The sequence below is a fragment of the Diplotaxodon limnothrissa genome, linkage group LG8, assembly GCF_057381915.1.
Source record: "Diplotaxodon limnothrissa isolate DT_005_m linkage group LG8, D_limnothrissa_male_GT1.1, whole genome shotgun sequence".
Classification (NCBI taxonomy): Eukaryota; Metazoa; Chordata; class Actinopteri; order Cichliformes; family Cichlidae; genus Diplotaxodon; species Diplotaxodon limnothrissa.
In genome coordinates, this window is record NC_140603.1 from 1036674 (window position 1) to 1063399 (window position 26726).

At 42.9% G+C, this 26726-nt stretch overlaps 1 protein-coding gene across 1 annotated transcript; it reads left to right on the forward strand.

The window, feature by feature from the left end:
- Positions 1-6445: 6445 nt before the first annotated feature.
- Positions 6446-24877, forward strand: LOC146626087 (rab3 GTPase-activating protein catalytic subunit-like). The gene is made up of 12 exons (XM_085361760.1): positions 6446-6493; positions 6584-6639; positions 9800-9878; positions 9974-10106; positions 11074-11152; positions 12256-12375; positions 15539-15704; positions 16695-16794; positions 18989-19048; positions 19532-19635; positions 23051-23166; positions 24034-24877. The coding sequence occupies exons 1-12, from the start codon at positions 6476-6478 to the stop codon at positions 24215-24217; spliced, it is 1215 nt and encodes a 404-aa protein (XP_085217886.1). The 5' UTR covers positions 6446-6475; the 3' UTR covers positions 24218-24877.
- The last annotated feature ends 1849 nt before the right edge of the window (positions 24878-26726 follow it).

A 26726-nucleotide genomic window follows, 5' to 3' on the forward strand; every position in this document is an offset into this window, starting at 1 on the left:
TATATATAATATTCTGTAACTCTGTAACTTCTGTCGGTGCTGTGCTTTTTTGGAAATCGAATTTCCCAGAGGAACCCACCCGAGGGATTAATAAAGTTCTATCTAATCTAATCTAATCTAATCTAAATCTTCTTCCTGTACCACTGCTTGAAGAAGGTGTCTTCCAGAAACTGGCAGTAGGACTGGGAGTTGAGCTTGACTCCATCCTCAACCCGAAAAGGCCCCACAAGCTCATCTTTGATGATACCAGCCCAAACCAGTACTGCACCTCCACCTTGCTGGCGTCTGAGTCGGACTGGAGCTCTCTGCCCTTTACCAGTCCAGCCACGGGCCCATCCATCTGGCCCATCAAGACTCACTCTCATTTCATCAGTCCATAAAACCTTAGAAAAACCAGTCTTGAGATATTTCTTGGCCCAGTCTTGACGTTTCAGCTTGTGTGTCTTGTTCAGTGGTGGTCGTCTTTCAGCCTTTCTTACCTTGGCCATGTCTCTGAGTATTGCACACCTTGTGCTTTTGGGCACTCCAGTGATGTTGCAGCTCTGAAATATGGCCAAACTGGTGGCAAGTGGCATCTTGGCAGCTGCACGCTTGACTTTTCTCAGTTCATGGGCAGTTATTTTGCGCCTTGGTTTTTCCACACGCTTCTTGCGACCCTGTTGACTATTTTGAATGAAACGCTTGATTGTTCGATGATCACGCTTCAGAAGCTTTGCAATTTTGAGACTGCTGCATCCCTCTGCAAGATATCTCACTATTTTTGACTTTTCTGAGCCTGTCAAGTCCTTCTTTTGACCCATTTTGCCAAAGGAAAGGATGTTGCCTAATAATTATGCACACCTGATATAGGGTGTTGATGTCATTAGACCACACCCCTTCTCATTACACAGATGCACATCACCTAATATGCTTAATTGGTAGTAGGCTTTCGAGCCTATACAGCTTGGAGTAAGACAACATGCATGAAGAGGATGATGTGGACAAAATACTCATTTGCCTAATAATTCTGCACTCCCTGTATGCTGGACCAGTGAAATTCTCCTTTCTGTCAGTGTAAAGATGACATATTTAACTGTTTTTCTACATGATAAAGAAAAAGCTGATGTGACAAAGACAGAAATCTGTCGGCACGGCTCTTTGTACTTAAATCGTAAGAAATAAACGTGTAAGATTACAGAAAAAAGCCCTGACAGCTCATTGCCCAAACTGCACAGTTTTTCCTTTCGTTTTTTAAACTGTAGTTGTCAATAGAAAATTGATTAACCGCATAAATTAACCGTATAAAGGTTATACTGACAACAGGAGGGAATGTCAATAGAAAATTGTATTTGTTTAGTCAGTATAAGCTTTTAATGATATAAGTTTATTCGTGATAGAATGCTGCATGATGATCTCTTCATTGCTCAGAACTGATTGTTCTTTATGAAACGTGTTCTGATATTCGTATCTGAATCTTTCCACAGCGATAGTAAGAAGTTGAACAAGCAGTTCTGACATCGCACACACACACACACACACACACACACGCACACATGCACATGCTCATGTCACTGAACGAATGTATTAATTCCTGTTGTATAAAGAAAGAAAGCAGACGGTGACAGAGCGCGAGTCCATGAATGTCTCCTGTGCGAGCGCTCTGTGACCGTCCTCACGAGTAAACACAACTGCAGTGTTTGTGTTTTCTAACTCAGGTGTCTCAGCTGAAGAACTGCGGGGTGATTTTTAAAAATCCCCTGTCAGTAGTCATATAAAACAGAGATTTCTGTAGTAAAAAGTGAAAAACAAACTTTTCTGTCATTTAATTGTTATTTGCTTGATGTCTTTGTGTAGCATGAATGGCAATAAAGGAGGTTTTTATCACTAGGAAAAGCTGTAAAACTTATAAAAACACGGTTAAAAGTCCAAATTTCATGCTTGTGCTTCTTTGTGGTGAGCAGCAGATCCAACAAGTTAAGAATTATTAACGACTTCAAGCGAGCGTTCAGGCCTGTGAAACTCATTTAGACACTCAGACAGTGAGCCATGGCTCTGTGGTATGTGCACACATCTCTGCCATTCAAAGACACTTTGTATAACTTGATTTTATGTTATTTTTCAAATGTACATATTCTTTTTCAACAAAGCAACATTTTATTCAGTGTTTTCATGAAAATAGTATTTTTATGCATTAAGTACTACTTGGGAGAACACACCTGAGGTCTAAGGCCTGGACAAGTTTGAAACAATGGAAAATAGCAGAAAATAAAAACAAGTCTGCACTCAGCTTTGCAGTCTTCCATTGAAATGCAGTCAGATGCTGCCCACTTTACGTTTTCACAGTTGTTTGGTGGTGGCTATGGCGGAGCTGCCACAAGAGGCCAGGTGGATGAGGGAAAGGTGAGGCAGGAGGAGCAGAGGCCCGAGGCGGCCGCCGGTCCGAGTGTCAGGTGAACTGAACTTCAGGTAAGAAGTTCTGACCTGCAGTCTATCTGGGTCAGATATAAACCAAGTTTAGGTGGAGTTTATTTTCGTTGTGCTGACTTTTTACAGTCAGTTACAATAACTCGTACTGCGTACTAGCCAGCATGATGGAGTTTCTACAGCTGGGTGGTGCTATGATGTTACTGATAGTGAACTTCATTTTATTCATAAGGTTAGTTAGTAGAGTTGCCAACCGTCCCCTAAAAAATGGAATTGTCCCGCATTCAGAGAAAATATTACTCGTTTCGTATTGAGGTGAAAAGGAGCACAGTTTGTCCCGGACTTCAGCTACAATGGAAAAAGACACAAAGCTGGAGTTACTCTGTGTCTTTACACTGTCAGCTGTCTCTTCTTCTCTCATTCTCTCACCCTCCCTCTCCTGTTGCTACTTCAATCATGAAACTGATCAATGATCAGCTGATCGTCTCTCTCGTTAGTTTATCTCCCACTTTGCGCCAGAAAGAGGAAGCCAGCGGTTGTCGCGCTAAAAAACAGCAGCACGTTTAAGCTTGATCAGCTGTTGTTAGAATTTATTTAATATTACTTTCTAGTATCAGCTGATGTTTGCTGGAGCCACAGCTGTAAAGCTGCTGGTCATGATGTCGGTTTGGATATGTGGTGAGAAACATCTCTCTCTCTATGACAGCTGGGATAGGCTCCAGCGCTCCCCGCGACCCTGAGAAGGATAAGTGGAAGCGAATGAATGGATGGATGGATTATTAGAGTTACAGTCATACATATTTTCAGAAGCTTGTATTTAATCTCCATAAGAAACAATCATATTTAGCAGCATGAAAATTACATATTTATTTAGAAAATTACGTATTTTTATTGGAAGATCATGAGGGAGGAAAATATATGGTTCTTCAAAACAGAAAAATAAACAAAAAATCCATATTATGGAGTTGACAAGTGGTGACACACGAGTAGAAAGCAAGATATTATTTCTTTCAAAATGACCATTAAACCTTAACAACCTTTGTAATATCACAAGACACATCATAACAATTCTGTTTTTGCACATGTCAAGTTCTACATCTTAATAGTTCACCAGCAAGTAGCTGCCTACTACTCCTTGATTCCTAAAGTACTCTGTGGTTGTGTTTAGACGCTGCTGGACTTTCTCTCCTTTTGTCTCTGTGCTAGTTTCCAAAACCTTCTCTTCTGCCTTTTTTCTCTTCCTTTCAGATCACTGATGTTCTTTATTTTTCCCTCTTTCACTCTATTTGTCCATCTTTCCCTTTATGAGAAACTCAGGCTGGCTGTTAATTTTTTCTCTACTTATTTTTTGATCATCCCTGTTCCTTCTCTTTTGTTCCTCTACTGACAGCTTCCCCTTTGCTATTCTAGCCTGAAATGTACCATTTTGTAATTGCTATAATTTTTCTGAAGCATATGCATTTACACATATTAAGGATGAATATTCACAACACAAATATGTATTAAGCAACAGAAATGCTATCCGGTCTTTAAGTCTGATGTCATTAGCCGTTTCCAGGTCCAAACTCCGCTGCAGATCCCAAAGTCAAAGGAACTCTGCGGCATCACTGAGAGTTACAAACTGTCTAAATTCTTTCATCTTTAATAAAATGATCAGTGTGGCTGTTTTACCAGGTGTAACATCCAGGCATCCATGAAAACAGAATATATGAAATTTAACAGAGTTAGAAGTTAGCTCGCCGGTTTCCACCTTAACACCAGCTCTGTTATCACTTCCAACATAAATGAAGACAAAACTAAACAGCAGTGGCGTTTGTAGGGTTACTGATGTTGGACTAGCTGGTATATAATGATGTGCTACGTGATTGCTAGCGACACAGCTATGTTAGCGTAACATAAACACAGTGAAACTTTTTTCCACTTGATAAAAGTTAACGTGAGGGTTCCCGATGGTTAGGCTGACAGTGATCACTGACTGTTTTTAGGGGCTTGTTCAGATTAAATAGAACAAGATAAAAAAAGAATAAAAACATGTTAAAACACAACAGCCTTAATAAACACAGAGTAGTTTGGACCCGAAAGCAGGGTTCATACATCATCACTTAAAAGACCAGCTCTCGGGGCAGAGATAGCTCAGTAGATAGAGTGTTTGCCCCATGATCGTTGGGGGTTCAAATCCACTGAACAGCGGCTATCCTGAGATACCCTTGAGCAAGGTACCGTCTCTACACACTGCTCCCCAGGTCATGGATTGGTAGCTGCCCACTGCTTCACTGAGTAAATGGGTTAAATGCAGAGGACTAAGCATTTTCCTACAGGATTAATAAAGTATACATTAACTATGAGATTCAAGATCAGGCAAATTCCATAATATTCAACACATCTGTAAAGCAGAAATATCAGTAAAATACACAGGAAGTAATATGACTGAAATAGTAATAAAAATAACTTAATATAATTAGTGAATAGGACACTTTTGTGACATTTGCCAAAATCATTAGAAAAAGGGTCAACACCGTCAGGCAAAAATCCTGATGGTGCTGACAAAATACCCTACTTTCTCTCATAGCACGTTTTTCTGACAGACGCCATCTTGTTTTTCATCAGTTGCTTATGGCCTCTACTGTGGTGTTGATGCACTATGGGTGTGACACAGAGTTTTTTTTTATCAGAAAGGTATGCAATAAATGAAATAAAAATTAAAAAAACTCACCACAGCAGTGACCTCATGGCATGTGTATCAAACAGGAAGTGGTAAAGGGGTCCTCACAGTGTAAGTTACCCACAATAATTCCTGATTTTTTTGTACTTTTTAAAAAATCTGATGGTGTTGACAGAAACTTTGGACATGTTTTGTCCCTTATCTCAAGAATCACTGATATATTCTCAAAATCTTTCATAAACTGCCTGCTTTTCAGGAATGAGGTGGTAATTCGATTTTGGAGCAGTTCTTGAGCCATAACCAATGATGAGCAGCTTTCCTCACTGTCACTGGTACAGTGCTGCACTGATGCCTTCCTGAGAGCAAATGCAAGCACAAAGAGTTAAGTCAGCAGTTTTTTGATGAGCTTTCAATATTTCCTTTAACTAACGGGGAGTGAGGTCCTTTTATCTCAGGCATGTCAGGAATACTGAAACCTGGGCTGACTGACCTGACCACAGCCTCTATGACTTCAGCATCACTGTGTCCTTTACACAAGAGGCCGACTGGCCCACAGATCTTGACACCTCTCCTTACTGTCACTTCTTGAAGCCTGTTTGCTGCTGTAGGAAACACATTTTATGGAGCTGTCAGCTGACTCGGCGATGTTCTGTTCACTCTTTGACACACCCTGCTAATTGCTTATATTAACATCTCTTGGCTGGTCTGAGAATGGGTTGGCGTTCCCCGGACAAGCTGGAGGAGGCTTCTCTGCTTGGGCTGCTGCTGTGTTACTGCTGCATTTCTGCTCATCAGACTCACCTAATGAGATGGCTGGAACTGTTTCTTTTTGGCGAGGTGTCTGATGTCAGCTGGCAGTGATGATGATGATGCCACTCGAAGCTGCTTTTTCAAGTTTGATTCAGTTAGTCTTGAGTGGAAGCGCCTCTTTGCAAGAGTCAGTTTTGAAAAGACCTGTTCAAAGTGGTACGTTGTCCCAAACAGAGATGCAAATTTCAGGGCATGTCTCGCCAGGATGGGAAAAGCCTCAGCATGAAAGTACAGTTTGTGAAAGTCCAGCAGAGAGAGGCTGTTATACTTAGCTTTGAGCTCGTAGTTGTTTTGCAGCCCAATTATTTCCACTTGGAAAGTGTCTGGCACAGATGGTTGCACATTAAACGGCGTAGCAAACATCTCCAGTTCCTTTTGGATATTCTTCACATCTTGAAACCTGTCATTAAATGCCTGAATGAGTTTTGCACAACGACTGTTGTTGTGATTTGGCGCTACACAAATAAAATTTAACTGAATTTAGAATTTGTTTGTTTTCTTTTATTGTGAAAGAACTATAGAGGAAGCGACCACCTTTTCGCACATGCGTAGAAAAACATCCTAGTTTCCGGAACCGATCAGGCAGCCAAAGGCAACAACATGGCTGCTGATAGCGATGTGAGTTTGTTTTGTAACATGTCAGTGTGGTTGTTAAGCGCGCTGTAACAATACGACAGCTGATTTTACGTTTACGTTTGTGTTTTGCAGCCCGAGTCGGAGGTTTTCGAGATCACCGACTTCACCACTGCGTCCGAGTGGGAGCGGTAAGCCAGCTGGTCATTACTCTGAAAACTAGGATTAGTCCACAGCTTTACGTGTTCCGCACAGCTCGCCCTCGGGAGACACGAACCTGCATTTATTTCTTCAGGCCTAAACATAACAACATGATTGTATATTACAGCGAACCTAAGGCAAGGCAAGGCAAGTTTATTTGTATAGCACAATTCAACAACAAGGTGATTCAAAGTGCTTTACAGAGACATTAGAAACAAGAACAAATAAAAAGCATGATTTAAAATTGATTAAAACAAGCAAATAAACTAACTAACTAATTAACAAACAAACAAACAAACAAACAACAGTATATAAAATCAAAACAGATAAAATCAGAACAGTAGATAAAATCAGTAGTTAAATGTAAGTTTTGAAATTTAAGCTTAAAGTGTGGATTTGGTGCTTTATTCAAATGCAGCTGAGAACAGGTGAGTCTTCAACCTGGATTTAAATAAACTGAGTGTTTCAGCTGATCTGAGGCTTTCTGGGAGTTTGTTCCAGATATAAGGAGCATAAAAGCTGAATGCAGCTTCTCCGTGTCTGGTTCTGATTCTGGGAACTGATAAAAGACCGGATCCAGATGACCTGAGGGATCTGGATGGTTCATACTGGGTCAGGAGGTCATTGATGTATTTTGGTCCTAAACCATTCAGAGCTTTATAGGCCAGCATCAGAACTTTAAAGTCTATCCTCTGACGGACAGGCAGCCAGTGTAAGGACCTCAGAGCTGGACTGATGTGGTCCACTTTTTTGGTCTTAGTGAGGACTCGAGCAGCAGAGTTCTGAATGAGCTGTAGTTGTCTGACTGATTTTTTAGGTAGACCTGTAAAGATGCTGTTACAGTAATCAAGCCTACTAAAGATGAATGCATGGACTAGTTTTTCCAGGTCCTGTTGAGACATCAGATCTTTTATCCTTGATATATTCTTGAGGTGATAGTAAGCTGACTTTGTTATTGTCTTAATGTGTTTTTCTAAGTTTAGGTCTGCATCCATCACTACACCCAAATTTCTCGCCTGGTTTGTGGTTTTTAGATGTATAGATTGAAGTTCTCTGGTGACCTGTAATCGTTTTTCTTTGGCGCCAAAGACTATTACCTCAGTTTTGTTTTTGTTTAGCTGGAGAAAATTGTGGCACAACCAGTCATTGATTTCCTCAATGCATTTACCAAGAGCCTGTACAGGGCCTCGGTCTCCTGGTGACATTGTGATATATATTTGTGTGTCATCTGCATAGCTGTGATAGTTTATTTTGTTGTTGTTTATAATCTGTGCCAGTGGGAGCATGTAGATGTTAAACAGAAGGGGTCCCAAGATGGAACCTTGGGGAACCTCAAATAGTCAAGCTAAAGAGTGAGGCTGTGTATCTGTGCATATACATTTACCACCACTCTGATATCGCACACCAGCATCACTAAAACTATAACACTGCACAGATATAGATGTGCTTCCGGTGTAGATGAATAGGAAGACTGATGCCATATGTGTGAGCCATTTTTAAATAATCTTCTGGATATTGATTACCAAACAAACTATAGCCAACTAAAATGTATTATTACAAAATGTGCGTTAAATAAAATGCATTTTCCAAGAACTGACCTGTAATTAGACACATTTGTCAATAAGGAACTCACCTGCTTGTTAGGGCTTGAGCCAGAAGTTTGAACTAGGAGTGGGTTTCCATAATCGATATTCCAATTAAAATCGATTTTAGCTTGAATAAAGTGATATTGATTCATTAAATCCTGAATCGATTTTAAATATAAATGTATTTTGCCAGAAACTCCAGAATCTCAGGTTAAACCTCACAAAACGATTTCAACAATCACCAAACAGCTGAAACAGTAAATGAGAGCAGCTGCACGGGTTCCACACAAAGACGTAAACACAGAGCGTGGACCGTTCACCCGACGGCACGTACACAGACGTATGAGCTGACCGCTCACAGAGTCTGAGCTGCAGGTTTTGTCACTCTGACCAAAATTGACTGAACCAGCAGCAAAAGAAGATCCAGACTAGGCTTCACGTTTGATACTCATCGTCATTAAATCTCTTATACTTTGGCTGGTTTGCTTCCACCACAATAAAATCACACTTCCTGTACAGCTCTCTCTCTCTGTGTGCTTCAAGAAAAGTTTCCCATCTCAAGTCTGTTTTCTGCATTATTCGCTGCTTATTATGCACCCGTCTACCGTTGTTTACAGTGCTGTTGGAGGCTGGGGTTTTTTGTTGTTTGTTTGTTTTTGTTTTTTAAACAAAACAGCAGTAAACCAGTAGGCTGTGGCTCCTTGTGTTTGTCAGGTGACAATAAACTAAATATAGCTAGATGGTACAGATTAGAGTCACTCTGTCAAAAGTCGGAATTTTCAACCTCAAAATCAGTAATAAAATAAATGGACTGGTTCTTATACAGCGCTTGCCTGCTCTCCTGGAGTACTCAAAGTGGTCTATACAACATGCCACACTCACTATTATCTATACGGTGAGCGCTTTCTAACTATCATACATATGCATTTATACTCTGATGGATGCATCGGAGAGCAAGTCGGGGTTAGTATCTTGCCCAAGGATATTTGGCATGCAAACTGGGGGAGCCGGGGATCGAACCACCAACCCTCTGATCAGCAGCTGACCTGCTCTACCTCCTGAGCTACAGCCAGCCCTTAAATAAATATATTAAATGACGAGAAACACGAGCGCACACTGAAAAAAAACAAGGGACTCTGAGACACTGAGGCAGCTGATCTGGTTGGCCAATGTTAGCATCAGATTGATTCTTGTTTTAGTGGTTCCTTCCAAAATCACAATGCCACTAACCAAAGGTCACGAGGAGGGGGGAGGGGGGGGGGCTAAATGGTTGTTTGTACCAAAGCACTGTCTCGGCAAATTACTGCGTTGTCATGTCCTAATATGTTGATCCATTGGTTGGTGCAGCTCGTGTGTGCAGAGGCAGTTCAAATGGCTGCAGCCTCTTTAACGAATCACAGTTAACATTTGCATTCAGTCATATTCATTGCTTACTGTAGATGTAATATTTAAAGCACAGTGTGCTTGGAGGGAAATTCATTTCTGAAGATTAGTTTCAGTGGTTATTTAGCATGAACCAGACACTGTGCATGTATGCTGGGCTAATCTGTTCATCTGCCTGAAGTTTTGTGTCCAGAGTGGAGGAAGTGCTTAATGATTGGAAGCTGACAGGGAACACTGCACGGAAGGTTTCTCCAGAGAAGGTATTTTTTACTCATCAAATCTTTACATGCGTGTGAAGTATGCAGAAAGGAAGTATCTCACCTTCATCGTATGATGCTGCATTATCTGAACACAGGGGGAATACACCAGTGGAACCTGGGCGGAGAAGTCGCAGGAAATTAATTTTGCTGACTTCAAGTTCTACATAAGCCACTACTTTCTGAAACAAGAGTGTGAAGAGGATGATGGGAAGGACAACCTCGAGGAAGGTAGAGTCACTTTGTCTGCACTATTATCAACATCAGCTTTTCATTGACTGTTTGTTGTGAATGATGTCGACAGTGTTGGACAGTCCTGCTCAGTGCACATGCAGGCTGTGGTGGAAGGACCGTCACGTTTTCAGAATTTTGTTATCAGAACGATGACAAGCTGACATCCAGACTCCACACCCTTTATTATGTAGCTTTAGTTTTTATTATCCTGCAGGTTTGCAGAAATATTTATTATTATTAACATCATCCCAGGGCACAGCTGTGGGCCTCCATCCTCTGGTTTTCATGCTTTGACTCTGGCTTGTACCACAGCCTGCTCCCACACCACTGTTGAAACACTGATGAAGTAAACCTTGGAAAAAGCACGAGGTTTGGATGTATCCGCTTAAAAAAAGGAATAAACACCTTTTTTCTTTGTACAAATAAAAGCAGGCAAAGCAGAAATGTTACCTGGATACTTGCTTATTTGGTTGTGAATGGCAGTGGGCGTCCACTGAGGAGGGTAGCAAGGCTCCATCTTTGAAATTGAACGCTGCACTGAGGTCTAGCAGGACAAGCACAGAGATGAGTCCACTGTCAGAGGCCATAAGAAGATCATTTGTAACCTTCACTAAAGCTGTTTCTGTGCTGTGATGAGCTCTGAAACCTGACTGAAACTCTTCAAATAAGCCTCTGCAGATGATCTGTTAGCTGTTTGACAACTACTCTTTCAAGGATGTTTGATATGAAAGGAAGGTTGGAGATTGGCCTGTAAGTCAGCTGGGTCTGTCCTGTACATCACTAGAGACACCAGTGATGTACAGGACAGTAAATTACTGCCACCTTGTGGCCGCAACAGAAATGAGCATCTGTGAAAGTCAACCCAGTACAGTTATTTTGGTAGATGTCCCACTTTAATAATCATATGCACCTCAGATGGTGTTTAAAATGAACAATGTTTTTGACACAGTTCTTCTATTGGCAGATGCTATACCGTTGGCAATGCAGGATCTTCTCTGTATGAACAATGATTTCCCTCCACGAGCCCACTGCCTGGTCAGATGGTAAGTTTAGTCTTTACTTTTTATGCTAAAAAACTGCTTCACTCAAAGTGGAGTGGAGTCATTTATCTGCACGCCTCACAGCGAGAAGGTCCCGGATCAAATCTGTGTGGAGATGCATCCTGTAACTGTGCCTGCGCAGGTTTCCTCCACAGTGCAAAGATGTGCATGTTAGGTTTGTTACGGATTCAAATATTGGGGATGGATACAAGAGGAAAAACCAAAATAACAACACTGGTCCAGCCGGGTTGAGTCAAACGATGATTTTAATGATCACACGCGTGGGAGATGGACACCGTACGCAGACAGCATCAGATCTCAAAATGGTGGAGCATTGATCAAACTCTTATAGCCTCTAGTGGCCCCCACCTAATCATAAAGCCTAAACATTCACATTCTTTCCCTCACACGGCGCCTAAGCTACGACCTTGGCTCCCTGTTTATCTGCTCCTGCTGAGATGGGGCAGAAAACCTCTCCAGTATGTTCTGTTCTCTTCTAATCAGACAAATAAGGCGATGACTTTCTGCGAACACTATTTCTTATAACTCAGCAGTATAATGCATCATAAAACAATATCATTCATTCACAATAAATCAGCAGTCTAATGTAATGCAAATCAGTTTAACAAATGCAATAGTTATCAGCTTCGTCTAATTCAGGAGAATAATGCAAACTAAAACTACATAATAATTCACAATCTTTAATTAGGGGTCTAACATGGCATAAAATAATATTATAATCCCACAGGTTAAATGGATATGTGAGCTAGATACAGTGCATAGCATAAAGTGCAACATGAACATATAGTTTAAGTGTGTCTTTCATTTAAGAGAGCAAGTCCAGAAAGTGCAAGTGTTTCTGGCTTTGAGTTGCCAGAAAGACTTCGTAAATATAAGCAGAGAATCATAGATGCGTCTACAAAGAGGTAATTCAGACAATTTCTGAATATTTTATTTTTCTTCAGAGTGTAATAGTAAAATAATATCCCATTGATTAGTGATGGTCTTTATTGTTACCAAGGGATCTAACAGCATACAGAATGAAGCAAATGTTTCTTCCATCCTATGTGGATAAATGTCTGCTGTGATGCTGTATGTCTTGGTAGGTTTGGCATACGAGAGTTTGTGGTCATCAGCCCTGGAACGAACTGTGAGGCCGTCATCAGTGAGTCGAAATGCAACCTGCTTCTAAGCTCCATCTCCATCTCTCTGGCCAACAGTGGCTGGTAAGTTACGGTCATCGCACTGCGTGGAAGGTTTTGTGAGCACATTAGTGCCTCCTGACGGTGTGATGTGTGTTCATGTTTGAGTTTTAAGTGTGCAACTGAAGGAGTGATGGTTCACCCTTTGAAGGCGAACCATTTCTCTCTCACTATCGATAACGCCACAGTTTTCCCTTCTCCTCAGGTTAAGAGCTTTGGTGTCATCCTAGACAGTTCACTTTCCTATAAATCTCACATCAATAATTTCACCTATTCTGCCTGTTTCCATCTATGCAGCATTTTTTTTTTTGCCTGTCCCATTTGGTTCTTTAGCCGTCAGAATTGTTGTCTGAAGACCAACAAGGAGACCCAATGGATTTACTTTGCCAAATGGATCATCGTGGCATTGCCGTACTGGTCCATTTGATCGACCTTTGTTGTTGTTATTATTTATTTTATTTTATTTTCAGTTGTTACAGACGGGACAGACATGACTGAGGGATAGGAAAGGGAGAAAGAAAGAGGAAGGAAAAGAAAAACAGAAGGGGAGAGGGACAGCGAGAGAGGGCACTTAAAAAGAGAAAGAAGAGAAAAAAATCTCCTGGATCACCTGTTGAGAGAAAAAGAAAAGAAAACAAGCAAAAAAAACAAAGCAACATACTAAACACAACACCATCGCATTAATCTAGCTAAGTGTAAACAGCAGTAAATACTAAATATTGAATGTTGTTGTGCAGCACGCAGGACAGACAGCGCACAATGTGCTTGGAAATAGCACCAATAAAGGTGTAGTTTATGTCTATGAACAGTGAACACCCGTGTGCACACCTGTGTGGATCAGCGCGCTTGTATTCAAAAGGTTTCCCCATGTAACGGTCTGCAAGAGGATGTAGAGAGCCATAGCCCATTCTCCAGGGCATGAAGCAGGCATGGAGGAGATCCAGGCTCCAGACATCCAGAGGCCCCAGAGTGTGAGAGCCCAAGGAGGACCACCGGAGGGGCATCCGTGCCACCCTCCTGGGAAGAGCTGAGGAGAGCCCCAGACGAGGGGTCACCCCAGTAGCCACGGAGCAGAAGCCAGAGGGGGGCTGCAGTGGCGTGCCCACCGGCTCTGCCGGCAGCCAGCTGTGCCAGAGTGAACCGAGCCGCAGGCCCGGAGGCCCGAGGGCCCCCTTTGCCCAGGAAGAGGCCCCGATGGCCAGCAGAGAACGGGGGTGTGTGAAGACCCCAAACCTCCCTCCTCTCGCTCATGTGTAGTGTTGCTGCGTGTTGTTCTAAGGTGCATTTAAAACATGGGAGAGCATGGTGCTGCTGCCAGAGAGCAGCAGGTGTTAGCACGGCCCCTCCCGAGAACCCTCAATGTCTACATGGATTTAAAGTTGAGAGGTGGGCACCGGCGCCAGAGGTGGGGTATGCAGCGTTAACAGATTACGTCCTTCTCTCTCCACCCAGTCTTCGTCCATTCTTGTCCACAGTCTCGTTACCTCCTGTATTGACTACTGCAATTCTCTTTTGCATGGTCTCCCCCATAAATCCCTCCATAAGCTTCAACTGGTTCAGAACTCTGCTGCTCGCATTATCACCAGAGCCCCCTCCTACCAGCACATCACCTGTTCTTCAGGAACTTCACTGGCTCCCAGTGGAGTTCCAGATAATATACAAACTTCTGCTCACCTTCAAGGCCATTCATAACCTCGCTCCTCCTTACCTTTCTGACCTGTTCAGCACTACCTGTTCTGCCCGCTCACTTCGATCTTCTTCTTCTATCCAGCTTTCTGTGCTTCCCTTCCGCCTCAGCACCATGGGAAGCAGAGCTTTCACCTGCTCTGCTCCCAGGCTGTGGAGCTCTCTGCCCCCACATATAAGAAACACTGGTTCTCCCCCAGTTCAAATCTCAACTCAAAACCCATCTGTTCAAATCTGCATGTTCACTGTGAATCCACTGTTTGTTCATTTTATCTCTTACTTTTGTTTTTATTGCTCTTCATTGTGTCAGTGTTCTGTTATGTGTTTTTATCTATTGTAACGTGTCCTTGGGTGACTTGAAGGGCGCTTTATAAATACAATTTATTATTATTATTGTTATTCTACTGGAAGAAGAGTTTTACATTTAGATTGGCTTTTATTTTTTATATTATTTCACTATCAATCTGAAAAATGTTAAAAAGCCTTTAAATTAACATGGTCTCATCCACCCCATGCCCCCCCTTTAGACTCACCCCTGTTTGCTGCAGGTAAAATGCGACGGTTGCAGGCTGTGACATGTAAACATGGTATCAGACTAAATGAATAGTTCATCAACATATTTGAATGTAGCCTGACTTCTGTAGCTTTCCTGCTGTGATGGAGGACGAGCTCTTTCAGAATAAAGGTTTTAATGATGATCACGAGAGCAGCGCTGCTGAAAGAAGTTTTCTTTCACTTTACCTGAGCTCACCGTCTCAGTAACGCCTCTTTGCTCCTGTCAGTGTGTAAACTTCAGCTCCACGTCAAACTGCAGCGTCATCATCACTGCTGCTGTGTTATCAGTGTTTTTGTTTAACACTGGGGATGTGTGGGCTTAATGTTGTCAGACCTTTTATTCACATGCTGCTCCTAAATAAGTTTGGTTTGCATGGCTGTTTATACTCACAAATGTGGCTGAATAATGTATATGTGTTAGTCCCCGTAGGCCGTAGCGAAATAACTCTGCATTTAACCCATTCACCCAATGCAGCGCCTGGGGAGTGTGTAGGGACCTTGCTCAGGGGTACCTCAGCTTAGCTTTTCACTTGATTCAAACCCCCAACCTTCTGATCCCGGGGCAGCCACTCTACCTACTGACCTATCCCTCACACACGTTTACATCGTTGAACAAGTCTGTGCTACAGAGCACGCTGCATCGCAGCATCGCAGCAAAGAATTGGTTTGGAGGATTTTTTTTAGAAGTGATGAATTGCTGCAGCCCCAGATTACGCCAATGAACACAACATATTAAAACCAGTCTGTGTAGCACTCAGCGGTCCGTGCAGTGACAGTGCTGACATACATGCCAGTACAATGCAGTTCTGCAGCTTGTTGCTCTGTGTTTCAGTCGGACTGTTTAGTTTAGCTGGATTGTTGCTGGTTGAGAGAAACTGAAGCTGGATGTTGGGCGTGTACCAGAGATCCTGCTAGTAATGCCTTCTGCTGTTTATCTTGTGTTCAGTCAGGTGCCGATGTTTGTGCAGATCCAGCAGAAGTGGAGGCGGATGTATGCCGGAGAGTGCAAAGGACCAGGCGTGCGCACCGACTTTGAGATCGTTCACCTGCGTCGAGCGCCCGTGCAGTACAACCACCTGTCCGGCCTGCTCGACATCTTCAAATCTAAGATAGTAAGTGCTCTGGAACAAACATCTTTATATGGATCATATTTCAAGGTTGTTTGTTTGTTTTTAATAAAGAAAAATTAAAATTGTGCAGCCACAGAGCGTCATGTACCCATGTTCTACAAGTATCACCTCAGCATCCTGTTCCAGACCATTTTAGGACGATGTGAATCCTGTTAAATGCAACTAATAATCATAAAAGCATCCACGAAGTGCATGTAAATGTATTTTCTAAAACATTTATTCATCTGGTTTTTCCTGCTCATGTACAGTCTCTCCTCCTCCTCCTCCTCCTGCTGTGCTCTGACAGTCACACAAAAACTGTATTCAACTTGAAAATAACACAAACATCTTATCTTATAATAGGAATATATTCTTGTAATAGTTCATCAAAGAGCAGGTTGATAACAGTACAGCACACTGCTTAGTTATGTGAACATTGGGAAAACAGAAGAGGAAGAAGAAGACGTCTAATTCTGTGTAAATTCGGTTTCTGGATTTTTGTGAAATTAATTTGTGAATAAAATAAAGACTGTTAGGAAGTGGATGTTGGTTTAATGATCAGTTTGTTTGAACTTTGTTTATTCCTATTCCTGGAAACACAATGGATTCCCAGACATCACGTTGTTTAACCCTTTCATGCACAGTGGTCTGCAGCTATTCAAAGGCTGTTTTCTTGTATTTGTGTTGATGTTGATGGTAAACTTGCACAGAAACACTACACACTGATGTCTCCATACCCTTCATAAGTCAAAACCGATGTTGTCCACCTAAGTGGACATTTAAAAAATGAAGTTCAAAAATCTTATATTCATTCCTAAAGAAGAATAAAAATCCTGATTGATGTTGTCATCATCCACACATGAGGGTTAAATGTGTTCAGTATGTTCCCAGAAACAGCCGACAATGACGAGGTGTAATCCACGCCTGTACAGAGAGATTAATGCTGCAGCTTGTTACCATAAACATGAGCTGATGTCTTCCTGTTGTCATCAGGGTTGTTCCCTGTTCCCTCTGCCTCCAGTCAACATCGCCATTCGCTTCACCTACGTGCTCCAAGACTGGCAGCAGTATTCATGGCCACAGCAGCCTCCAGGTAGGCAGTACATGTTATGGTATTAATACACAAATAAAAAAAAAGTAATATTATTATTAAGAAATTATTAAATTTTTTTAAATACATGTCAGCAAGTGGCTGACATCCAGAAACCCTGCCAGTGGCTTTTAGGAGGCGTGTGTGTGATGCAGGTCATGTTGTTGTTTCCTGTGGAACGATTGTACCTGCTGGTTCCAGGTCGTTCTTCTGATAAGTCTTTTCACTCGTCTGTCTGAAATCGTGTGGGGAGCGCTTGGTCGTGGCTGGTTTATCGTAAATAAATAAAAACCCTGCAGGGGCAACGCCAGGTTTATGGCCCCAACAGTGCTCACTGGAACCTTCAGTAACTTAGAAATTCTTCTGTAGCCGATGCCATCAGTCTTAAGTGTGCAAAGGTCTTGAGAGAGCTTGTTGGTTTTACCCATCATGAGACGCTTCTTGTGTGAAACCATATAAATTTGCACTTATTCAAACCGACCATTCAGGATGGTTTTCTATTGTCAACATAAAAATGATCTGAATGAACTGAAATGTTTTCTTTTAACCATCAGCTGCACACAGAGGATTTTCACAGATTACAGTATAATCACAGTAAGTCTCTTTCTGTGGTCAACACTAGACTTTAACATCAAAAGATCACAGCAACAAAAAACGACGTCAAGAAAAGAATCATGAGTCAAAATAAAACGACTGAAATGAAAAAGCTGCTCTGTTGTTCCTATAAAAATGACAAAAATAAAAAAAATGGATGACATCAAATTACAGAAACAAGTCGAGACAGTGACTATAAAACAGTTTATTTAATGTTTGCTTGGTGTGCAGGGAGACGTTGACATGCAGGGTTTAAAACATCGTTACTTTTGCAGCGAGATTCATTCTCTCACCGTCTGAAACTCCTGATGTCGCCATATTTTTACCTGTTCAATTCCATTTTATTTATACAGCACCAAATCACAACAACAGTCGCCTCAAGGTGCTTTATATTGCACAGTATCGTACAATAATAGATACAGAGAAAAACCCAACGATCATATGACCCCCGATCAGCAAGCACTTTGGGGACAGTGGGAAGGAAAAACTCCCTTTTAACAGGAAGAAACCTCCAGCAGAACCAGGCTCAGGGAGGGGCGGGGCCATCTGCTGTGATTGGTTGGAATGAGAGAAGGAAGACAGGATAAAGACCTGCTGTGGAAGAGAGACAGAGGTTAATAACAGGTATGATTCAATGCAGAGAGGTCTGTTAATACATAGTGAGTGAAGAAGAAACACCCAGTGCATCATGGGAATCCCCCGGCAGCCTACGTCTATTGCAGCATAACTAAGGGAGGGTTCAGGGTCACCTGGTCCAGCCCTAACTATATGCTTTAGCAAAAAGGAAAGTTTGAAGCCTGATCTTGAAAGTAGAGATAGTGTCTGTCTCCTGAATCCAAACTGGAAGCTGGTTCCACAGAAGAGGGGCCTGAAAACTGAAGGCTCTGCCTCCCATTCTACTTTTAAATACTCTAGGAACAACAAGTAGGCCTGCAGAGCGAGAGCGAAGTGCTCTAATAGGGTGATATGGTACTACAAGGTCATTAAGATAAGATGGGGCCTGATTATTTAAGACACAGGCATCGAACTCCAGGCCTCGAGGGCCGGTGTCCTGCAGGTTTTAGATGTGTCCTTGATCCAACACAGATGATTTAAACGGCTAAATCACCTCCTCAACATGTCTTGAAGTTCTCCAGAGGCCTGGTAATGAACTAATCCTTTGATTCAGGTGTGTAGACCCAGGGTGAGATCTAAAACCTGCAGGACACCAGCCCTCGAGGCCTGGAGTTGGCAAAGCCTTATTTAAGACCTTGTATGTGAGGAGCAGGATTTTGAATTTTCACCATCGTACGTAGAAAGACTCACAATACATCGAGTTTATTTGTTATATTGTTTGATTTAAAGTTGTTTCTCTGCATGTGTGGATTGGATGGGTTGTTACCAACATCTAGTGAGAATTTCATGTGAACATCACCTTTAGAAATATATGTAGACAATTGGTGATGCGTTCAATATGTTTTACGTGTGTGTGTGTGTCACAAACAGAGGTTGGTTGTGTTACTGAACTCCCTGACTGTGAGGACGCCCTGGGTGGGCTCTGGTGACAGACTGCCTGCTCTGCTGTTTGGACGATTATTCAGTTTTTTTGTGTTTTTTCTGGCAGATTTTGATGCGCTCCTTGGTGGCGAGGTGGGGGGGGTGGAGTTTGGGAAGTTTCCATTCGGTGCCTGTGAGGAGCCAATAAGGTAAAAACTGATGATACTTTCTAAAAATTACAGTCACATGTTTTCTGCACACTGAGCAGTCGGTGTGACGGCTTTGTTGCTTATCACGTGGTCTCGGAGCCTCTTCATCATCATCCTTATCTGTGGGTCTGAGGAAGACTTACTTTGTTTGCTGTTACTGTGTAATAATAATAATAATAATAATAATAATAATAATTGTTATTATTATTATAATTAACTCCAATAATAATCCATCAAGACTTTGTGGATATGTTTTAATCTCTGTAAAGATTATTATAAAATGTTGTGAAGGTTTTGTCTATTTCAAAAGGATCTGTATTAGTAAGATAATAGTTTGCAGGTTTACTCGATTTTAGGCTTTTTCTCATGTTAACAGTAATTGAGGTTACAAACGTGGCAGGTCTTTCTTTTAATCACAGCTTTCTGTCACTCTGGAAACACTGTCATTTCTTCTCTTTCAGAGTCTGCTGAAGATATTCCATCAGTGCAAAAAACCATTCAGGAAGCTACAGTTCAAGCGAGCAAGCTCCTGCAGTCCCCCAACCAGGACTACAAGAAGTTAGAGGTCAGTGAAAACTCGACCGGACTTTCCACAAATAATTCAGTTTAAAAGAAAGTATCATTAGATTCACCCAAAAAAGTTTTGTTTTTAAATAAATTATTAATTGATTGTTAACTGTGTTTGTGTTGTAGTTAGGGATGGGTACCGGTGTCCGGTGCCATGATGGCACCGGTTCTGACATAAACGGTAGTAACCAGACCGAAAAGCAGCGCACATTTCGGTGCTTTATTTCGGTGCTTTTTTTTTTCCTGAGCTGTGACACACTTTAGATTCTAGCCAATCATTTTACGTTTCCGAGGATAGTAGGCGGGGCCAGGTACGTACGTTCTTTTAGAGCAGAGCTACAGATTAAAAATGCCCAAGGCGAAGCGGTCAAAGTCTGGCTCTACTTCACAGCAAAAGATGCAAACTCAGCAGCAACAAGTGCTTTAAGCTGATACTGTGATACTGTCAAAGGAGGTAGCACCTCAAATCCGATGAAACACCTGGCGACGCATAGCGTTTTTTTTAAAAGCCGAGAAATGCGCCGTATGATAGCTTGCTGCGAGACCTCACACCGAGCACATCTACTGTGGGTGGGTTGCCAGTTATCGGACCCGGAGTTAGCAACATCCCCCGAGAACCCGAAGAGGAGAGTCCTGGCCCCTAGCCCTGCCAGTCTAGCAGACATGATGACAGATGATGATGGCAGCAGCAGCCGTTCTTCTCTGCGTGAGTAGGCTAACCACGTTATTACATTAATGTACGTAAGGTGAACTAGCAAACATCATCATAGTTACATGCGGCTGTCTTCTTGTTTGATGGCAGATGCTCCCTTCACCCTGGCCAAAAAGGCTAAAATGACCAAAGAAAAAGTGGAAAACAGTTAAACATGAGAGGTTTTTGGACAAAGTTTGTGTTTTTCCATTGTTTAAGCACTGCTTCCAGCCAAGAGTGATACCATATATGCCCCATAGCTGCAGAAAAGGCTAACATTGTTATCTTTTTACAAAAAAACAGCTGAACACGAGAGGTTTTTGGGCCAATTTTGTGTTCTCCATTCTTTAAGCACCGGCACCGTTTCAAAAGTACCGGTTTGGCACCGGTATTGGATAAAACCTAAACGATACCCATCCCTAGTTGTAGTTGAGTATGTGCTGTGATTGGACAGTGTGCACCATGGCTGAGAACTTGGCTGATAATTATTATGGCCATTGATGGCTGAACCATGAAAACAGGGGTGTGGTGCAGTGGGATTGTAGTGGGAGCTGGAGTAATAAACTCCAGTGCTTCCTCAGTGATGGCTAACTTTTTTCTAAACCTAGGTAATTCCTTCGGCTGTTCCCACCTGGGCTCAAAGCTTTTATACTCTGCTGATATCGGATGTGTTTATCAGTGATCGAAAACAGAGACTGAGATTGTTATTATTGAGTTTGATCACACGTTAGGTGCATTAAACACCTGCTTTAATACTGTCCTAAAGTCTGAGAACAATCATCACTTCTTCACATATAAAAATGTTCTTCTCACTAGCAGTCAGTATCCATACAGCCCCTTTTCTTTGAATAACACTGTACAGCTGCACAGCTAAACCCCACCATGTTATTTTTGCTTGATTGGACAGTCTTGTTGTGTAAAAGTATTCTTGGCTTTCTCAAAGTACATTTAAGTATGCCATGTATCCACTGTGACTCCAAACACGCCTTTTACACCCCGAGACTCAGCCTATAACGTTCCACGTAGGAAAAACCATGTACAGTGGGGCAAAGAAGTATTTAGTCAGCCACCGATTGTGCAAGTTCCCCCACCTAAAATGATGACAGAGGTCAGTAATTTGCACCAGAGGTACACTTCAACTGTGAGAGACAGAATGTGGAAAAAAAAATCCATGAATCCACATGGTAGGATTTGTAAAGAATTTATTCGTAAATCAGGGTGGAAAATAAGTATTTGGTCAATAACAAAAATACAACTCAATACTTTGTAACATAACCTTTGTTGGCAATAACAGAGGTCAAACGTTTACTATAGGTCTTTACCAGGTTTGCACACACAGTAGCTGGTATTTTGGCCCATTCCTCCATGCAGATCTTCTCGAGAGCAGTGATGTTTTGGGGCTGTCGCCGAGCAACACGGACTTTCAACTCCTGCCACAGATTTTCTATGGGGTTGAGGTCTGGAGACTGGCTAGGCCACTCCAGGACTTTCAAATGCTTCTTACGGAGCCACTCCTTTGTTGCCCGGGCGGTGTGTTTTGGATCATTGTCATGTTGGAAGACCCAGCCTCGTTTCATCTTCAAAGTTCTCACTGATGGAAGGAGGTTTTGGCTCAAAATCTCACCATACATGGCCCCATTCATTCTGTCCTTAACACGGATCAGTCGTCCTGTCCCCTTGGCAGAAAAACAGCCCCATAGCATGATGTTTCCACCCCCATGCTTCACAGTAGGTATGGTGTTCTTGGGATGCAACTCAGTATTCTTCTTCCTCCAAACACGACGAGTTGAGTTTATACCAAAAAGTTCTACTTTGGTTTCATCTGACCACATGACATTCTCCCAATCCTCTGCTGTATCATCCATGTGCTCTCTGGCAAACTTCAGACGGGCCTGGACATGCACTGGCTTCAGCAGCGGAACACGTCTGGCACTGCGGGATTTGATTCCCTGCCGTTGTAGTGTGTTACTGATGGTGACCTTTGTTACTTTGGTCCCAGCTCTCTGCAGGTCATTCACCAGGTCCCCCCGTGTGGTTCTGGGATCTTTGCTCACCGTTCTCATGATCATTTTGACCCCACGGGATGAGATCTTGCGTGGAGCCCCAGATCGAGGGAGATTATCAGTGGTCTTGTATGTCTTCCATTTTCTGATGATTGCTCCCACAGTTGATTTTTTTCACACCAAGCTGCTTGCCTATTGTAGATTCACTCTTCCCAGTCTGGTGCAGGTCTACAATACTTTTCCTGGTGTCCTTCGAAAGCTCTTTGGTCTTGGCCATGGCGGAGTTTGGAGTCTGACTGTTTGAGGCTGTGGACAGGTGTCTTTTATACAGATGATGAGTTCAAACAGGTGCCATTCATACAGGTAACGAGTGGGGGACAGAAAAGCTTCTTACAGAAGACGTTACAGGTCTGTGAGAGCCAGAGATTTTCCTTGTTTGAGGTGACCAAATACTTATTTTCCACCCTGATTTACGAATAAATTCTTTACAAATCCTACCATGTGGATTCATGGATTTTTTTTTCACATTCTGTCTCTCACAGTTGAAGTGTACCTCTGGTGCAAATTACTGACCTCTGTCATCATTTTAAGTGGGGGAACTTGCACAATCGGTGGCTGACTAAATACTTTTTTGCCCCACTGTATGTGTATAAATGTGACAGTCTTGGGGTCTCATGCTGTCAGGATTGAGCAGACAGTTGTTCTTGTCCTGTGTGCAGGATTTCATTAACCAGCTGCTGAGCATGGAGACAGTCATCACTCAAGCTCGCTCGCTCAAGGCCAAGTTCTCCATTCCTGAGGACGACAGCGGAGAGGCTGCTGATGAACTGAAGAAGTGAGTCGCAGAGTTTGAGCTGCGCTCACTGACAGCTTTGTTTGTGCTGTTGGTGACATGTAACCGTCTTCACCGTCACTATAGATAGTTTGTCAGTAACAGGTTGTCACGATGAATCTGTTAACGTTTCACAAAGACGCCGTCTGAAGGATCACAGTCAGTTCACACGTTTCACCTTTCACCTTGTCACGCCTGCAGTTAGTGCAAAACGCGGCGGCGCGATTTTTAACCGGTAGTAGGAGATTCGATCACATCACTCCGGTTCTGGCTTCCTTGCATTGGCTTCCCATTGATTTTAGGGTTCGTTTTAAGGTCCTTTTATTGGTTTTTAAATCTTTAAATGGTCTGGCTCCTGTGTACTTATCTGACTTGCTGAAGCCACATGTTCCTCCTCGCTCGCTCCGTTCAGCTGAGCAGCTGCTGCTGTCGGTCCCTAAGTCGCGGCTGAAATGCAGAGGAGACCGTGCCTTTTCAATTGCGGCTCCGATGCTCTGGAATAACCTTCCCCTCCAAATTAGACAAGCGTCATCAGTGCAGGTCTTTCAGTCCAGATTGAAAACCTATTTTTATTCCCTGGCTTTTAACTGTAGGAAACTGACACCTTCTTATTTATTTTATTGTATGTAATGATTTTATGGTATTTTTAATTTGGTTGTTGTTTTGATCTGTGTTGTTCAGCACTTTGGTCTGCCTGGTGTGTTCTTAAAGTGCTATACAAATAAACGATGATGATGATGATGTTTCTTTCTCGCTCATGTTGGTGGTCTTATTTATAGTTTTGGTGTCTTCAGGTTTTACATGTTCTTATTTAAGTGTTTTGTTTTGTGGGAATATTGTAACATTTCCCACATTGTGTGTTGTCTCTAGGTTTGTGAGCTCCCTGCTGGAGGAACCAGAGGTGGTAGTGACAGGAGCAGGCCAGGGCCTGGCTGGCAGTATAATCCACAGACTCTTCATCAGTGCTCAGAGGGTAACTCTCACTCTGCCTCCGTGTCCTTCCCACGTCTTGCTGTCAGTTTCATGTATACAGTCATGTATTTGTCATCTATAGAGACATCTTTAGAGGTACACACATACACCAGTCAACCACTTATTCAATATCAGCATCAAGAATAGGTCGGTGTCCCGGTCCTAGAACAAGACATGAAGTCAGCGCTGTTTTATTTATATATACTTCATGTAGATGAAACTGGAAGGACGTGGTCAGCACTGATGTAAAGACGCAGTGTTGTCTGTCAGTGTCAGGAGAGTCTGCTCTATTGTAACGTTGTTTCTTCCTGAAACACACAATTGCTGCTGCTGTGCTGTGAAGCACGTTCAGAGCTATAAGAACCAGTCTGTTTAACTATCAATGAAAAATGAAGAATTATCAGTTTGACTGTGTGACAATTCTGCAGGAACAAAGTTGTGCAGCTCTCTCCACAGTGGAGCAGATCTCCTTCCTGTCTTTGACGCTTCTTTTTCTCTTTCTGCTGTAACAACTATTAATGTGCATTTGTATATGTTTACAGTGTTAGCAGAAACAAAGCTTTGGTGGCCGTGACTCCAGAGATGGAGCCGAGTATCTAATCGAATCATCGGTTTGTTCTTTAAGCCTTAAAAGTGTCCATGTGCTCCACACTGGATCCCAGATTGACTCTGATGCATCAACTGGAACATGAATCCAAAATCCTGCTCCTTCAAGGTCTTAAATAATCAGGCCCCATCTTATCTTAAGGTTCAAGGTACAGCACTCGCTGTCTCAAGAGGGCACGCAGCATCCTACGGGACTGCACACACCCAGGACACCGGGTGTTTAAGCTGCTGCCGTCTGGCAGGAGGTTCAGGCTGCTGAGGTCCCGAACAAATAGACTCAAGGACAGCTTTTACAACAGGGCAATAGCCCTGATCAATGTAAATAGCTGACCTGACTGGATACCTCCCTGGACTTTTTAGGGGGAGGTAACAATGTTTAAAACAATAACAATAATATTTATATTTATAACAAGGTGCAATAATAATTAATGTGCAATAATAACAGTGTGCAATACACATACTTATTCTTCTTTTTTATACTAAGTTAATATACTGTGTTGTGTTGTTTGTTACGTTGTGATGTGTCATATCGTGTCGTGTTGTGTTATATGTAGTGCCGACGTAGGACAGTTTTTCCAATTTCATTGTACTACTGTACTATGTATGACTGTGCAATGACAATAAAGAGTTATCTTATCTTATCTTATCTTATCTTATCTTTATTTGTCACATGCATAGTTATACAAGTATAACACACAGTGAAATGTAGCCTGACACGCTCCTCGACATGTGCAAAAAAATTGGGGGGGGGGGTGAAAAAAAACACCCAGCATGCCCCTGCGGGCGGTTTATCCTTCAAGCTCGGGTCCTCTACCAGAGGCCTGGGAGCTTGAGGGTCCTGCGCAGTATCTTAGCTGTTCCCAGGACTGCGCTCTTCTGGACAGAGATCTCCGATGTTGTTCCCGGGATCTGCTGGAGCCACTCGCCTAGCTTGGGAGTCACCGCACCTAGTGCTCCGATTACCACGGGGACCACCGTTACCTTCACCCTCCACATCCTCTCGAGCTCTTCTCTGAGCCCTTGGTATTTCTCCAGCTTCTCGTGTTCCTTCTTCCTGATATTGCTGTCATTTGAACCGCTACATCGATCACTACGGCCGTCTTCTTCTGTTTGTCTACCACCACTATGTCCGGTTGGTTAGCCACCACCATTTTGTCCGTCTGGAAGTCCCACAGGATCTTAGCTCGGTCATTCTCCACCACCCTTGGGGGCATCTCCCATTTTGACCTCGGGACTTCCAGGTTATACTCGGCACAGATGTTCCTGTACACTACGCCGGCCACTTGATTATGGCGTTCCATGTATGCCTTGCCTGCTAGCATCTTGCACCCTGCTGTTATGTGCTGGATTGTCTCTGGGGCATCTTTACACAGCCTGCACCTGGGGTCTTGCCTGGTGTGATAGACCCCAGCCTCTATGGATCTTGTGCTCAAAGCTTGTTCTTGTGCTGCCATGATTAGTGCCTCTGTGCTGTCTTTCAGTCCAGCTTTGTCCAGCCACTGGTAGGATTTCTGGATATCAGCCACCTCCTCTATCTGCCGGTGGTACATACCGTGCAGGGGCCTGTCCTTCCATGATGGTTCCTCGTCTCCCTCCTCTTTCTTGGGTTTCTGCTGCCTGAGGTATTCACTGAGCACTCGGTCAGTTGGGGCCATCTTCCCAATGTATTCTTGGATGTTCGTTGTCTCATCCTGGACTGTGGTGCTGACACTCACCAGTCCCCGGCCCCCTTCCTTCCGCTTAGCGTACAGCCTCAGGGTGCTGGACTTGGGGTGAAACCCTCCATGCATACATACAAGACCCCAGGTGCAGGCTGTGTAAAGATGCCCCAGAGACAATCCAGCACATAACAGCAGGGTGCAAGATGCTAGCAGGCAAGGCATACATGGAACGCCATAACCAAGTGGCCGGCATAGTGTACAGGAACATCTGTGCCGAGTATAATCTGGAAGTCCCGAGGTCAAAATGGGAGATGCCCCCAAGGG

What these genes read in the sequence shown, in the direction of transcription:
- LOC146626087 (XM_085361760.1), top strand. An exon ending in TCTCTGGCCAACAGTGGCTG is followed by an intron (nt 12,376 to 15,538) that starts GTAAGTTACGGT and finishes TCTTGTGTTCAG; the next exon opens with TCAGGTGCCGATGTTTGTGC. An exon ending in GCTGCTGATGAACTGAAGAA is followed by an intron (nt 23,167 to 24,033) that starts GTGAGTCGCAGA and finishes TGTTGTCTCTAG; the next exon opens with GTTTGTGAGCTCCCTGCTGG.